Below are 17,066 nucleotides of genomic sequence, written 5' to 3'. Positions count from 1 at the left end.
CCTGTCCCAGAGAAACCTGGGTTCACCGTTGCTGTAATAGCACAGCTTCTGCACTGCAGTGGCAGCATAAGATAACCTCCAGAATCCTTAATGTTTAAAACAAAACATATTTTTGTAGAAACAATCCCCCATGCCCTGGCCAATCCAAACCTGTGGTCAGGTTTAAGATTGAAATCAAGTGCTCTGTGAATAATGGAATAGCTGAGAATATTCAAATCCTCTCAGCAAGAATGGAAGTAAATATCATAATAAAGACATCGGCTCTGTTTTGTGGCCGACACTATCCTATCGACAGATGACTGTATTAGGCACTTTTGAGCGGCATGGTGGCTCAGTGGTTAGCACTGCTGCCTCACAGTGCCAGGGACCCAGGTTTGATTCCAGCCTCCGGTACCTGTCTGTGTGGAATTTGCATGTTCTCCCCGTGTTTGCAAGGGTTTCCTCTGGGTGTGCCAGTTTCCTCTCACAGTCCAAAGATGTACATGTTAGGTAGATTGCTCATGCTAAATTGCTCATAGTATCCAGGATTGTGCTGGTTAGGTGGATTAATAATAGGAAATACAGGGTTGAGTCTGGGTGGGATGTTCTTTGGAAGGTTGGTGTGGACTTGATGGACCAAATGGCCTGTTTCCACATTGTAGGGTTTCTATAACTCCATCTATTGAGCATGGCTTTTAACAACAGCAGTTGAATGGGTTGTCAGTTCTGTTCACTTTCATATGTGAATTGGGGCAAATTGGCAGGCTGGATAGGTTAGAGGCTGTCTTTACCCAGTAGCATGTGTATGAATGATCATTCTCTCACTCGGGATTCTGTACAGAGAGTGTGTGGCATCTAGTTGTAGTAAGGTGAGAAGAAATCTCAAATCATTACTCGGAAATTTAAAATTCTCAAACATTGCAAGGGTGTGTTGGATGGGATTTGGGAGTTGTGGTGATGGATGCATGAACAATTCTAGACAGATTTTCTTTTCAGTCCAGCCTTCCAAGATGCTGGGATGTAACTCTGCTCTTTGGTCTGTCATCCACATTGCCATTCTATTCACCAGTGATTATCATCAAACTAGATGGCAACACTGAATCTTCACCAGTGAACCTGATCTAGTTCACTCTTGGAACCCAATAGTTGGAGCCTTACATGGTGAATAGGAATGATAACGGTGGCTCATTATAACCCGACTCGACTCTCGAGCATTCAGGCCAGTTACAGTTTTAGCATCATTATGGGTCTGTGCTCCATCAATCGGTGGCACTTATTGGCTTGTGTTTCTTTTGCTTACCAATATGTTGTGTGTGCGTGCCCAAGAAATGGGAGGTTATTACTTTTAAAGTACAGAAGTTAAGAAATGAAACAAACAAATCAGACTTTTTATAAGCATGTTTTACAATATTGTTAAACATTCAAACAGAAAGATGTAAAAATTAATTTTAAGGCAAAGTACTTTGAGCATTTTATTTTTTGAAGATAAAACCTGAAAAAATGGCATTTGACAGAAATTAGTCTTGGAGGAGCCCAATGCCGGATTCTGTATGTTCCTTTATTAACAGGAGCTGTAGTTTTTGGAGAGCCAATCACTGCAAGCCTTGGGACAGATGGAACACATTACTGGAGCAAAAACTGGGCCAAGGCTGCGGCTTTTGTGGCGTCACCACCACTGAGTCCTGACCCCAGTACACCTGACCACCTGAACTCACTACTTGCCTGGTAGGAGAGTTACATCCATTTAACCCTTGTACATGACAAACCCAAGGCACTTAGTCTTGGAGAGCAATTTCTTTTTGATTTCTCACTTTTAATACTTACAGCGATGACACTGAATTTAGAATGCATTTTTAGCTTGTCAAGGGCTGGTAATTTTGCCTGCAAGTGTTGGTTTAAATGATAGAATATTCTCAAAGAAGTTTTGCATTTAGCAGGAGAAATAGTTACAACGATTCCCCATTTTTCTGCCACCCTCCACCTCTCTGTGGCTTGGCTGAAGATGTTGACTTTTTATGGGGAATGGCTTCAGGAAGATTGGTAACCTTCTGATACTTTGTTCAGGTGGTGATTCTGCAAGTATCAGCAGGCAATGTAATTAAGCTTGAACCCATCCTTCTTGAGATCCACACACGAATACTTTTAAGTGGCTGTGTCTAGATAGCAGTCTAGAACAGGAACTCTGTATGATTCTTGCCATCATTCCAGAGCTGCTGCAACCTAGTAAAGCACACCTACCACGATTCAGGCCGAGAAAAGCTAATTTAGCCCTCAGACTCACTTGATCTGTTTGGCTTTTGTAGCACTGCTTATTAAAAAGTAATTTGTATTAATTAATTTTGCAATGCTTCAGGAAAATAACTGAAAAGATTCTTCTGTAATTTTGGAGACGTTGCATAGAAGTTAGAACTCTATGGTTACAAGAAATTATTATCAAGACTAATGCATGATGAGACTAATTATGTAACAAGGTCAACTAGGTGGACCTGTTAGAATGAGTTCTCTGATTGGGTCTGTTAACCTGGTCCAATCAGGGAGTCCTGGCTGACAGATATAAACAGGAGTGTTTTCACTGTGTCTCACACCTGCACACACACACACACCATGGGAGCTGGGGATAAAATAAGCACTACCGCACAAAAAAAAAGGAGTGTTAGAGGTTCTGTTCGCTCTGAGAGCTGGCTCTGAGGGAGCCTGACCAATGTCAAGTACTATGCATACGTAAATAAAGGGTGACTGGGTGATGGGATACCAGCCTCTGTGGAGTTATTTCAAATTAGAGTGATAAATGCCAGACTTAAAATGTAATTTAGAATATTGAAGCCATGTTGCTCTGGATGTACACAGTAATTTCTTCTTATTCTTTTGTAAGATGTGAGCATTGTCAGCGCTTACTGTACGTCCCTAATTGCCCTTGTACTGAATGATTTGCTGGGTCACTTCAGAGGCATTTAAGAGTCAGCCATATTGCTGTGGGTCATATGTAAGCCAAACCAGGCAAGGATGACAGACTTCCTTCCACAAAGGATATGAGTGAACTGATTTTCTTTTACCAAGAATGGGAATAGTTTCACAGTCACTTTTACTGAAACTGGATTAAGAATCAAGTTTTTTTTTCATTAGATGTTGTAGTGGGATTTGAAACCATGCTCCTGAAAAATTAGCCTTGGTCTCTGGATTACTAATACAATGACATTGCCACTACATCACTGTCTCACCCAGTCACCTTTGTATCTAACAGTACAATATGTTCATCATTATGAAAGTCTTTGGTGTGTATTTGAACACATCTCACTTGGTATATTCCTGGAAAATGTCACAGAGAATGCTAGACTGGCTTTTAATGGCTCTTTAGATTGATTGATGTTGAGAGAAAAATATTGATTTTTTTTAAACCTGTGAACTTGGTATAAAAGAAGCAATATTTACTACTGTACTACTTTAGGACCAACTAACTTGATGTGATTTTACCCCCTTTAGTGGAGATCTGCAGGTCACGGGAAGTGGCCATAGTACATTTACCACTGCTCAGAAAGCCATTGGCAAAGATAACTTCTGCTTAATCCCTGAAGGCACTAATGGTATTGAAGAGAGAATGAGTGTTATCTGGGAGAAAGCTGTGGTAAGTTAATGAATTTAGTATGAAGTTCAGAAGCCAGTGAGGTACACATGAATCAAAGCAGGTTGACTTCATATTCTGGCTAGTAATGTCCTGTGGGTCGTACAAGGACTGCCTCCACCAGGTTGCTGTTAAAAGTGAGGATGTTCTCTAAAATTGGGGTATAAATCCCCAGAAAGAAAGATTTGGACTGGAGTGACGTAGACACACGCATTGAAACAAAAATGATGGTGTAATACACTTCATAGATTCCTTAATTCTATTTGTGACAAGTTTCATACCTCTATTTCTCAACTACATACCATCTCCTTCAGGGGAAAAGGGAAATCAATAAACAAGTGTCACTCTATTGCAGCACCAGTGCTGGAGAACAGGTCCACCTTTCAGTTATACAGTGGTTTGTGTGGTGCAGTGACAGACGAAATGACCACAACCACCTCCGCTTGTGGAAACCATTTAAATGCTTGTCAGAAATATGCATCTGAAAGTGAGAGGAGAGTGAACAGTGTTGTTCTCTGCCTATTTTGTACTCCATTATACCCACGAGTTGACTGAGACAAATTGTCCCTAAGAATTTCAAAAGTCATGACTAATGCCATCTCGACAACACAGTCCAGTGAGTCGAATATCCTCAGTATTGTGGTTAGCCAGTTACAGTCTAAGGATCTAATACATGCTTTATTGAGTTCTATAGGCAAACGGGTCAGATAGTGGTTAGGTTTATTTTAGTTGTTCTACTTTATATAATTACTGCCTTACTGAATCAATTTATTTCCATTAGCAGACCTTATGTTTATTCTAACTTTGACAAAGCGGGTTGTGTCTGGATGGGTGGTACATGTTGAGAATGAATGTCAATTGAAACTTGAATTATTATTATTGAAAGGCCACAGGTAAAATGGATGAGAACCAATTTGTCGCTGTTACGAGCACCAATGCTGCCAAAATTTTCAACCTGTATCCAAGGAAAGGAAGGATAGCTGTGGGATCGGATGCTGACCTTGTCATCTGGGACCCAGACACAGTTAAAACAATCTCTGCAAAGACGCATCGCTCGGTAAGGATAGTATTTAATCAGTGGGTCTTGAAAAGACAGGGAAGGGCATTTATCAAAAATATAACATTTTTTTAAACCAGATGTTCCTATTGTTGCTTTAGAGACAGTTGATTTTAAAGGTTTGACAAATTAAACAGAAATACTACACAGAAATTCTTGTTGATAAGCAGCAATGGTACAGCTGAATCCTTTGCTAAGGAATGTGCAGAGCAAGTATTTAAGTTGAATCAATACTTCTATAAAGTACAAAAAGTATGTTAGTTGGCAAGTCATGGTACAGAAATTTATTAGGTAATTGGGTCAGCCACTTAAATGAAGATGAGATAAAAAAACTTAACAGGAATATATTACAGGAGAGCAATTAGTTTCTGAATATTTAGAATGTTTGAATAGGGCTGACATATAGGGGTAAGATGTCATGGAACTGAACATCTTAGACAAGAAAATTCAGCAGTTTGATATAATTTTCACTTTGGTCAGGAATGCACTTATCTGCATCTGAATAAATATTGCATTATTTTTGGGGTAAAGTTGAAGCTTCATTTTTTTTTGTCACTACAGTTTGCACATCTAACACTATATCCTTCTTCCAACACAAAAGGGCAGTGATTTCTGCATCTTTAGAAGAAACAAATTGCTAAGCAATATGAGTTGAATGCCATTCATCCTGATGTTTTACTTCTGTGTAGGCTGTGGAATATAATATCTTTGAGGGAATGGAATGTCGGGGTGCTCCAATAGTGGTCATCAGTCAGGGGAACATTGTCCTGGAAGATGGGAATCTGTATGTTAATCAAGGAACAGGTCGATTTATCCCTCGTAAGCCATACCCTGAATATATATATCAGCGTATCAAGATTCGGAACAAGGTGAGTACATATGTTTGTTTACAGAATAGCAGGGACAGGGGAATTTAATTGGGTTGACCATTCATCTCAGTGACATCATCTGCCATTTGGACGAAAGTGAGTGATGTAAAAAGTATCCCACATATTGTTCCAGTTTCTTCTGGCAAACTGAATTAACTTTACATATCAAGAAAGGCAGGTACATGGAGTTAGGATGCAGAGGCTAAGAACTAATTAAATAGGAGAACAGGCTCAAGAGACAAAATAACCTCACCCTGTTTTAAAATTCTTTCAGTAATTTGGCTTTGGTCAACATCATTGATCCCCACTGAGAATATTATAAATTTTCAAAAAGTCATATGCCACATGTGTTTAAATCTCTGAAATGCACCATCAGATGACATGACCCTTCACTGGCAGTACTAAACTCAGACCTATTTTTACTGAACATAGCACGGTCGAATCTTACTAAGTATTACAGCAGGTCAAACCTCAAGTTGGAACTGCACTATTCTGCTAATTGAATCATGATAAAAGTTATTCAGGATTTGAGGCCACAGGAAAAATAAATATTGTGTGATGTTGCTCAATAATCGTGTGGATTACTTTTGTCTTTATTTGATATTGTATGCAAAATAGTACTGTTTGAGATTAGTGGTGTCATTTCTTACTGTACAAAGAGTGTTTTTAAAATGTAAGCTAAGAAATGAAGATCAGTACGTTTGAAATGTGAAGTAATAGATCTTTGGGAGGAATGAGGAGAAACAATATAAATTAACTGGTGTAAGTTTAATGTGCATGCAGTAACTTTGTAACTCTTAAGTATTCCTGGCATTATTTTGTTCAATTTACAAGATCTATCAAATGCACATGCCACCATAACCATCCACTTAAGCATTCAGTTAATTTTATCTTGCATTTATATCTTTGTTTTTAAATCATTAGATAAATTATAGTTGTGGATTATTTTGTTGATACTTACATGCATTGGGAATTCCTTGATGAAATTTCTGCAACCTATTTAATATTGTTTTATTTATTTTATATTGTTTCTCCCCATTCTTCCAAGCTACAATATGTCACATTTCTAGCTCACCTCAATACATATTTTGAAAATGTTCATTGTACAATTAATTGATATGTGCTAGAAATGCTAGAATGTGTTAGAATACATATTTTGAAAATGTTCAATACATATTTTGAAAATGTTCATTGTACAATTAATTGATATGTGCTAGAAATGCTAGAATGTGTTAGAAAGCTTTACAAGAATGCCACCTGGACTGGAAGGTTTAAGTTATAAGGAGAGGTTGGATAGGTTGGGACTTATTTGCTTTGAGCGTAAAAGACTGTAGGGTAACCTTATAGAGGTTTATAAAATCATGAAAGGCATAGATAGCAAACAGCCTATCCCCATGTTAGGGGTGTCTAAAACTAGAGGGTATAGGTTTAAGGTGAGAGGGGCACACTTTTCACATAGAGGATGATGCGTGTCTGGAACCAGCTGCCAGAGATAGTGATGGAGGTGAGTACATTTTTGTTATTTAAGAATATCTGAACAGGTACACGGATGGGATAGGCATGGAGGGATGTGGACCAAACGCAGGCAAATGGGCCTAGAAAAGTTGCAAAACTAGGTGGCATGGACAAGTTGGGCCGAAGGACCTGTTACCGTGCTGTAAACCTCTATGATTCCAAATAGACAAGAATAAGATTATTACTCATATACAAAAAGGCTGGATGTTATATGGTATATTCCTAATCCTCCTACTGTCCTCTGGTTCATTATTCTTCCAAGTCAACGGAACTGCACGCGGTGGCTCGAGGGATGTATGATGGTCCTGTGTATGAATTCCCAGTCACACCTAAATATGTCACTCCAGCTCCTTCAACCAAAACATCCCCAACAAAACCACAGCATGTACCAGTGCGAAACCTGCATCAGTCTGGATTTAGCCTATCAGGTGAGATATTGAAGCAGAGCAAAAAGAACAAAACAACATCCATACATTTGTTGAAGGAAGTAAGCATGTGGTCATGTGCCTGGGATGGTCAGAGGAGGAATAAATCCTGCTGTCCACTCCTGAAACAGGGTTTGATAGAGGTGTTACAATGTTATTACCTGCCTGGCCTGTTATCTGGAGAGGGGAAAGGGAGAAATTAAGAGACAAACATTCCTTTCTTGGTGCAATTCATAACTAAATGATTGATCTTGACTAATTAGTTGTAAGACAGTAATACTCACATATTCTGTGTCACCTGAATTCCCTTATACCAATCCAGTATAGTAATGTACAAATATGGGCAAAGGTTATTAGCATATTAGTGATGTGAGGGGGAAATCATGCGTAAGTGAAATTTAATGGGACAGTTTAAAGGTGCAATTAACTGGGAGTGCCATAATGGAGTGATAAGTATTATAAAAACTTTAGAAATGACATATCAACCATTCTAATACTACCATGTTTGTAAGAACATAAAATAAGCAATATTCAACCTGCAGCCTCTTTTGCTTTATAGACAATAGACAGTAGTTACAGGAGTAGGCGATTCTGCCCTTTGAGCCAGCACCACCATTCATTATGATCATGACTAATCATCCTCAATCAGTATCCTGTTCCTGCCTTATCCCCATAACCCTTGATTCCACTATCCTTAAGAGCTCTATCCAACTCTTTCTTGAAAGTATCCAGAGACTTGGCCTCCACAGCCTTCTGGGGCAGAGCATTCCACACACTCACCACTCTCTGGGTGAAAAAGTTTCTCCTCAACTCTGTTCTAAATGGCCTACCTCTTATTTTTAAATGGTGCCCTCTGGTTCGGGACTCACCCATCAGCAGAAACATGCTTCCTGCCTCCAGGGTGGCCAATCCTTTAATAATCTTATACGTCTCAATCAGATCCCCTCTCAGCCTTCTAAACTCAGGGGTATACAAGCCCAGTCGCTCCAATCTTTCAGCGTAAGATAGTCCCGCCATTCCAGGAATTGACCTCGTGAACCTACGCAGCACTCCCTCAAAAGCCAGAATGACTTTCCTCAAATTTAGAGACCAAAACTGCACACAATATTCCAGGTGCGGTCTCACCAGGGCCCTGTACAGCTGCAGAACCTCTTTGCTTCAATACTCGATTCTTCTTGTTATGAAGGCCAGCATGCTATTAGCTTTCTTCACTCCCTGCTGTACCTGCATGCTTGCTTTCATTGACTGATGCACAAGAACACCGAGATCTCATTGTACTGCCCCTTTACCTAACTTGACTCCATTTAGGTAGTAATCTGCCTTCCTGTTCTTGCCACCAAAGGTGATAACCACACATTTATCCACATTAAACTGAATCTGCCATGCCTCTCTCCACTCACCTAGCCTGTTCAGGTCACCCTGTAATCTCCTAAAATCCTCCTCACATTTCACCCTGCCACCCAGCTTTGTATCATCAACAAATTTGCTAATATTACTTTTAATACCATCATTTATATCATGAGTGTATATTGTAAAAAGCTACGGTCCCAGCACTGATCCCTGCGGTACCCCACTGGTCACCACCTGCCATTCCGAAAGGGAACCATTTGTCACTACTCTTTGTTTCCTGTCAGCCAACTAATTTTCAGTCCAAGACAGTATTTTTCCCCCAATACCATGCGCCCTAATTTTGCTCACTAACCTCCTATGTTGGACTTTATCAAAGGCTTTTTGAAAGTCCAGGTACACCACATCCACTGGATCTCCCTTGTCCATCTTCAGAGTTGCATCCTCAAAAAATTCCAGAAGATTAGTCAAGCATGATTTCCCCTTCATAAATCCATGCTGACTCTGACCTATCCTGTTAATGCTATCCAGATGTGTCGTAATTTCATCCTTTATAATTGACTCTAGCATCTTTCCCACCACTGAGGCCAGACTAACTGGTCTATAATTCCCTGCTTTCTCTCACCCTCCTTTCTTAAAACGTGGGACAATATTAGCCACCCTCCAATCCGCAGGAACTGATCCTGAATCTATAGAACATTGGAAAATGATCACCAATGCATCCACTATTTCTAGAGCTGCCTCCTTTAGTATCCTGGGATGCAGACCATCAGGCCCTGGGGACTTATCAGCCTTCAGACCTAACAGTCTCTCCAACACCATTTCCTGGCAAATATAAATTCCCTTCAGTTCAGGTCCTTCAGCCGCTGTTACCTCAGGGAGATTGCTTGTGTCTTCCCCAGTGAAGACAGATCTGAAGTACCAGTTCAACTCTTCTGCCATTTCTTTGTTTCCAGTAATATATTCCCCTGTTTCTGTCTTCAAGGGCCCAATTTCAGTCTTAACCATTTTTTTTCCTTTCACATACCTAAAAAAGCTTTTACTATCCTCCTTTATATTTTTGGCCAGTTTACCTTCGTACCTCATTTTTCCTCTGCGTATTCCGTTCTTAGTTATCCTCTGTTGTTCTTTAAAAGTTTCCTAGTCCTCAGTTTTCCCACTCATCTTTGCTATGTTATACTTTTTCTCTTCTGACTTTATATGTTTCTTAACTTCCCTCGTCAGCCGCGGCCACCCCAGCCTCCTCTTAGGATCTTTCTTCCTTTTTGGAATGAACTGATCCTGCATCTTCTGCATTATACCCAGAAATACCTGCCATTGATGTTCCACTGCCATCCCTGCTAGGGTATTGCACCATTGAACTTTGGAGCTATGAAGGAGGAGCTGGCCAAAGTTCCCTTTATTCAACTGAAATATTGTCACTTCCGATTGTACCCTCTCCCTTTCAAACTGCAGATTAAAGCTTATTGTATTGTGGTCACCACCTCCTAATGGCTCCTTCACTTCGAGCTCCCTGATCAAATCTGGTTCGTTGCACAATACCAGATCCAGAATTGCCTTCTCCCTGGTAGGCTCCAGCACCAGCTGTTCTAAGAATCCATCTCGAAGGCACTCCACAAACTCCCTTTCTTGGGGTCCAGTACCATCCTGATTCCCCCAGTCTACCTGCATGTTCAAATCCCCCATAACTACTGTAGTAATATCTTTGCGACAGGCCAATTTCAGTTCCTTATTCAACTTACACCCTATATCCAGACTACTGTTTGGGGGCCTGTAGATAACTCCCATGAGGATCTTTCTACCCTTAGAATTTCTCAGCTCTATCCATACTGACTCTACGTCCCCTGATTCTAGGTCCTCCCGCGCAAGGGACTGAATATCATTGCTTACCAACAGGGCCACCCCACCCCCTCTGCCTGTCAGTCTGTCCGTACGATAGCTCGTATAGCCTTGAATATTCATTTCCCAGGCCCTGTCCACTTGAAGCCACGTCTCAGTTAACTGCCAATTTCCAGATGAGCCTCAAGCTCATCCAGCTTATTTCTAATGCTTCGTGCATTCATATATAATATTTTTAAATTTGTTACTGCCCTCACCCTTCCTATCAATCCCTATTTCACTCAACTTTCTGGCATGATCCCTTTTTGAGTTTTCTGCTCCATTAATACCGTTGTCTTTCTTGACTTCTCTTGTTCTAACTTTCCCTTCAATTTCCTTCTTAAACTTCCAGTTTGTCCCCTTCCCCCCCGCTATTTAGTTTAAATGCAGCTGTGTTGCAGTGACAAACCTGCCTGTCAGAATGCTGGTTCCCCCACCTATTAAGGTGCAAACCGTCCCCTGCCTGATTTTCCCATTTTCAATTTTCTAACCTATTGTTATCCAAATTGGCATTACTGTCAAGAGGATTTTTAACCCTTTATTTATAACATCCTAATGGATCCCAGAGGTAGTTTTCATTATTTTTCTAAGGCCCAGTTTATTTTCAGTCGCTTCCACAAACAGGGGATTTCTTCTGCTCAGCCATTGGCCCACACTCCTGAGGAAGGTTCGCCAGCAGAACAGGAGCAAACGCTACCAAAGTTGCTGTTCCCGGTTTCTTTAAAATACTTTAAAACTATGTAACATTTGTTAAATAACTGATTCCTGTTCTATATATACATTAGGTGCCCAGTTTGATGATAACGTTCCACGCCGTTCTGGACATCGTATTGTCAATCCTCCTGGAGGACGCTCCAACATCACAAGCTTAGGTTGACCGGGACTAGATGATTGAGCTGCTGGTAGCTGATACGAGCAGTTTACTTACTTACAAGGCTATCAGTGTTATGAATACCAGCCCTCTGTGGGGTATTTCAGAAAAGAAACAAAGTGTGCGTGTGTCTGTTTGTCCCCTAGAATGAAGTGAATCATGTAACGTATTTTTGCTTGGAGTTGACTGCCACACAGTTGTGTTGCATACCATTGTCATTTAGCATGGTCCTGCCACTAGCGCTGTCCACAATGACACTGGTTTAGACATGTTCCTCGTAATTCTTAATAAGGGTTCTTTGCACATTTTAGCTATTATAGAAGTTAGTGCATGATGCTCAGAGATGCAATTTCTGTTTTATGTATGGAAAATAAACTCTTTAGGTCAAATTGCCAAGAACTAAAGTGATTTAGCCAGAATTGTTAGCAAAACTGATGTTAATTTATGGCACAATATCCCTTTTTTTGATCATCAGCAAAAAGATAATCAGAAGTAGGATGGCTCAAACGTTGGTATAGGTGTGCAAGGTATGGTTATCTCAGTGGATTCAGTTACATTCAGACTCACTGCAGCATAGCCATTGCATTTAAATTCTTAAGAGTTAGTTATACCTCACAGCATTAACAGGGAATGATATTAATGCAACAAAAAAATCAAGGTATGAAATCTTGAAGTTTATGCAACAATGTTGGCTCGCAGCTATGAAATATATTTCACACTTCTTCCTGTTTTCTGTCGCTTTAAACTTTCTGACATGATTTTGGTCTTTGCTGTAAGGTTGAGAAACATTTCACAGTGATTTTGGCTTGCTGGAAGCTTGTGAAAACTTTCAGAACAGATGACTGAAGAGTAGGTGTTTTATCAAAAATAGTGCACTGTTTTATTTGAAGTGATGCAAGTTACTGCAAGTAATGATCTAACATGGAATCACGGTGACTGATAAAAACAGCAAAGATTTGGGCCAACTTAATCTTAAACTACAGTCACCTTTTTTAAAATTTTTTGATACCAATTCTTCCTTTGTATTCATGTACATTTGTACTATTTCAAACTGAATACTCTGATGTTGTGACTCTACATTTGAACCCTAAATCTGTGAAATAAATGATGCATAAAACTTGCTTTGTTTTTTTCTGTACTTATTTTATCTGTAAGTTCTTGAAAATACTGTGATTTTATTACATAACCATGTCACAATTATTTTACTTTCACCCTCATTGTCAGTGGTTTCCTCTGGTCCTTCAAAAGCAGTGACTCACTGATGAAGTCATGAGCTGCTCTTGAACCATGTGCTTTCTCGTGATACTGTGTCCTTTAAGTATCCTGTAATAAATTTATCTTGTGGTGAAAGACATCAGAGTTTGAGCCTTCTCATTCAGCAATCAGCATTGCCAGACCAAGGTTGGCACTGATTGATAAAGGCTATGATAAAGTACCTGCAGCATAGCTGTTTTGCTTATTCAGTTGTGAGGCGTGAGCATCACTGGCTGGTCAACATTTATTAGCTGTCCCTAGTTGCCCTCGAGAAGTGGTGGTGAGCTACCTCCACTTCAGTCCATGTACTGTAGGTTGACTCACCCATATTCCTGAGGGAGGGAATTTCAAGATTTTGACCTAGCAACAGTGAAGGAACAGCAATCTATTTCCAAGGCTTGATGATGTTCCCTTATATCTGCAGCCCAGTAGCCGTGGTGCTGTCTAAGGATTTTTGGCAAATTTCTGCATTGCATCTTGTTGATAGTACACACTTGTTACCGAGCGTCCACAGTGCAGGGGTGAATGGAGTGATGCTTGTGGGTGTGGTGCTAATCAAGTGGGTTGCTTTGTCCTGGATGGTGTCAAGCTTAGTGAGTGTTGTCAGAGCTGCACCCATCCAGGCAACCGAAACAGCTTCACTAGGCAAGTTCTGGAGCAAATACCTTTAGTACAATTGCCATTATGTTGTCAGGACCCATTGTCTTTGCAATATCCCATGGCATTAATCATAGCTTGATATCACGTGGAGTGAATCGAATTGGCAGAAGACTGACATCTGTGATGCTGGGGAAAATGGAGGAGGCTGAGATGGATCATCCACTTGGCACTTCTGGCTGAATGCAGAATACCTACCAGGTCAGAGGGTTCAGGAACCTTGGAAGCCTGCTGAGGACTTGGGAACATTTTGACAGGTTTGGGTGATTCCTTCTCACAACACTATGGGCTTTCATGAGTTGCTGGTGATTAAGGACCAGAGGGATGCGTGTGCGCACCATGGGTTTACAAAGGGACGATGAAGACAGGGGATGAGTCTTGAATTGGTCAGAAGGGTCTGAGGGACATGATTGGCACAATAGGCATGATCAGCCTTGGAAAGTTGTTTGAGGTTTGAGCTAGCATCAGTTGGCATGGACAAAGCATATGGAACATGTGGAGATAAAGAGCTACCAAAGTGAGGTATGTTTCTTTGCTTTAGTTTTTGTTTTACAATTGAACCTAAGATGGACCTTTTAAACAACTGGATGGCCCTTGTGACTGACTCTGAATCCTTCCCTGGGGGTTGGTCCACTCAGTACCCAACCATCCCAGAATGGGCTTGTGGAGTTGGGACTTTTTCTGACTGCAACCCTAACTGCAGAACAAAAATGTAGCCCAGCATGAAAGTTCTGCTGATATCAGTAAAAAATTGGCAATTGAGGCTGTCAATAGATGAAGTTGCTACTGAGTGTGTAAATAATAGTTATATGGAGGTAAATGAATCATCGAATCCGCACAGCGTGGAAGCAGGCTATTTTGTCCATTGAATCTACACTGCACCTCTGAAGAGCATTACACCCAGACCCATCCCTCCACCCTACTCCTGTTACCCTGCAGTTCCCATGGCTAATCCACCCAGCCTGCACATCTTTGAACTGCGGGAGGAAACCCATGCAGGCAGGGAGAATGTGCAAACTCCGCACAGGCGGAGACTGGAATTGCACCCAGGTTCCTGGTGCTGTCAGTCAGCTGTTCTAACCACTGAGCCTCAAATGATGTAAGAAAGAAGTGGAAAGCCAATCCATGAAATTGATTTTGGTAACTGACTTTTAAATTCATGGATATTTATAACATAGGAGGCTGTTCATCCTTGCGTCCACAATAATCCCATTTTCCACATTTTGGCTCATAATTCTACAGAAATTCAAGTGAACATCTAAATATTCTTTAAATGTTATGAGATTTTCTGACTCATCCACACTTACAGCTAGTGAGTTGCAGACTTGTACCACCATCTGAGTGAAAAAAACTTCTCTTCAACTCTCCTCAGACTTCTATATCATACCTTAAATCTATACTCAGTTATTGACTCCTCTACTACTGGAAAAGATGCCTTCCTATCAGTTCTATCATAATCTTAGACACCTTTAACAAGTCTTGCATTTAAAATTTGAGATTGAATTTTCAAAGTCATGATTGATTTGTGATTTTGATGAAGTTAAAGCTGATAAGAACAGAGTTTATTAGAGCATTGAGTAGAAGAGTTGGGAGGTCATGTTGCAGCTGTACAGGACATTGGTTGGGCCACTTTTGGAATATTGCGTGCAGTTCTGGTCTTCCTCCTATTGGAAAGATGTTATGAATCTTGAAAGGTTCAGAAAAGATTTACAAGGATGTTGCCAGGGTTGGAGGATTTGAGCTATAGAGAGAGCCTGAAGAAGGGCTCATGCCCGAAAGGTCGATTCTCCTGCTCCTTGGATGCTGCCTGTCCTGCTGCGCTTTTCCAGCAACACATTTTCAGCTCTGATCTCCAGCATCTGCAGTCCTCACTTTCGCCTAGAGAGGCTGAATAGGCTGAGGCTGTTCTCCCTGGAGCGTCAGAGGCTGAGGAATGAACTTAGAGGTTCATAAAATCATGAGGGGCATGGATAGGGTAAATCGACAAGGTCTTTTCTCTGGGGTGCAGGTGTATAAAAAACTAGAGGGCATAGGTTTAAAGTGAGAGGTTAAAGATTTACAAGTGATATAAGGGCCAACATTTTCATGCAGAGGTGGTGTGTGTATGGAATGAGCTTGCCAGAGGATGTGGTGGAGGCTGGTATAATTACAACATTTAAAAGGCATCTGGAAGGGTATATGAGAAGGAAGGGTTTAGAAGGATATGGGCCAAATGCTGGCAAATGAAACTTGATTAATTTAGGATATCTGGTCGGCATTTCTGTGCTGTACATTTTTATGACTCTCGTTTGAAAACATGAGAACTTATAAACGTAAAGATGACAGGGCAGAGGGTAAGAAGATGGAACTTTGTTCTGAAGGATGGGAGGAAAATATGAGAAGATGGACTAAGTGTAAGACAGATTAAAATGAGGATAAAGAACAGAAATTAAGTTTAGAAATAAAACAATTAGGATGATGGTAAGAGCACAATCAGGACCAGATGATTTACTGATCCAGAGTATTTGACACATACAAAGATTGAGAAGTCATGATGGTCTAGTCAGAGTAGATAGGAAGAAATTGTTCCCATTGTAAAATGATTGAGAACCAGAGGGCACAATTTTAAAATGATTTGTAAAAGAAACAATTATGAGATGAGAAATGTTTCCATGGAGATTCCGAATGCGCTGCCTGGAAATATGCCAGAGGGAGGTTCAATTGAGGCATTCAGGAGGGTATTAGTTAATAATTGTAGAGAATTGATGTGCAAGGCGTGGAAGGAGTTTGACATGAAGTCAGAGTGCCAGTGCAGACATGATGGGCTGATTGGTCTCCTTCTGTCCCATAACAATTCTGTGAATGTGTGATCCAATATGAAAATAAAACTAATGCTGGTCACAGTCACTGGTATAAAAGTTGAGAGTGGAACCATGTAGTAGCATAGTGCAATATTGCACAATGGTCAGACAGCATAATCCCATTGCCGTTTTTATGTGGTTTCACTCAGTTGTTTGCAAAAATAGGTAACTTTTGGGTTCCTTTTACATCTTCCACTTGTAGGCCCTGTTTGGAAAAGTACAAACATTTTACATTGAGAATAAATGATTAGATTAGATTACTTACAGTGTGGAAACAGGCCCTTCGGCCCAACCAGTCCACAGCAACCCTCTGAAGAGTAATCCACCCAGACCCATTTCCCTCTGACTAATGCACCTAGCACTATGGGCAATTTTACCATGGCCAATTTACCTGACCTGCACATCTTTGGACTGTGGGAGGAAACCGGAGCACCTGAAGGAAACCCACGCAGACACGGGGAGTATGTACGAACCACACAGACAGTTGCCCGAGGCTGGAATTGAACCTGGGACCCTGGTGCTGTGAGGCAGCAGTGCTAACCACTGATTTGGGAAAGTTTTTAAGTGCTGCTTCTAAATGTTATCTAGATTATAATAACCATTTTACATTTGAACACAGACTTAAACATATTTTCAAACATAAGTAGACATTCCATATTGCTGTATATGGTAACAGAGAAAAACAGCTATTTTATACACATCAGAGGATTATAACAGGTTATATTATTTATTTATCTGTTATTAAGGAGCAGATG

At 40.6% G+C, this 17,066-nt stretch overlaps 2 protein-coding genes across 5 annotated transcripts in view; one reads left to right on the top strand and one right to left on the bottom strand.

Moving 5' to 3' along the window:
- The window catches only part of LOC122539416 (dihydropyrimidinase-related protein 1-like), a 59,577-nt gene extending 47,050 nt beyond the window's left edge, over positions 1-12,527 (top strand). For both annotated transcript variants that reach the window (XM_043674232.2, XM_043674233.2), the window contains exons 9-14: positions 1,548-1,704; positions 3,460-3,601; positions 4,485-4,655; positions 5,345-5,524; positions 7,302-7,467; positions 11,475-12,527. In XM_043674232.2, the coding sequence (XP_043530167.2) occupies positions 1,548-1,704; positions 3,460-3,601; positions 4,485-4,655; positions 5,345-5,524; positions 7,302-7,467; positions 11,475-11,566 (908 nt within the window). In that variant the 3' untranslated portion in view covers positions 11,567-12,527. The remainder of the gene's footprint in view (positions 1-1,547; positions 1,705-3,459; positions 3,602-4,484; positions 4,656-5,344; positions 5,525-7,301; positions 7,468-11,474) is intronic.
- A 937-nt stretch (positions 12,528-13,464) lies between these two features.
- Positions 13,465-17,066, bottom strand: part of evc (EvC ciliary complex subunit 1) — a 50,784-nt gene continuing 47,182 nt past the window's right edge. For all 3 annotated transcript variants that reach the window (XM_043674235.2, XM_043674236.2, XM_087980035.1), the window contains exon 20: positions 13,465-16,516. In XM_043674235.2, coding sequence (XP_043530170.2) covers positions 16,443-16,516 — 74 coding nt within the window. In that variant the 3' untranslated portion in view covers positions 13,465-16,442. The remainder of the gene's footprint in view (positions 16,517-17,066) is intronic.

Source organism: Chiloscyllium plagiosum, unplaced genomic scaffold, assembly GCF_037043375.1.
Source record: "Chiloscyllium plagiosum isolate Xiang-an unplaced genomic scaffold, Cpla_swu_hap1 HiC_scaffold_36, whole genome shotgun sequence".
Lineage (NCBI taxonomy): Eukaryota > Metazoa > Chordata > Chondrichthyes > Orectolobiformes > Hemiscylliidae > Chiloscyllium > Chiloscyllium plagiosum.
This window is presented reverse-complemented; position numbering and strand designations above follow the sequence as displayed.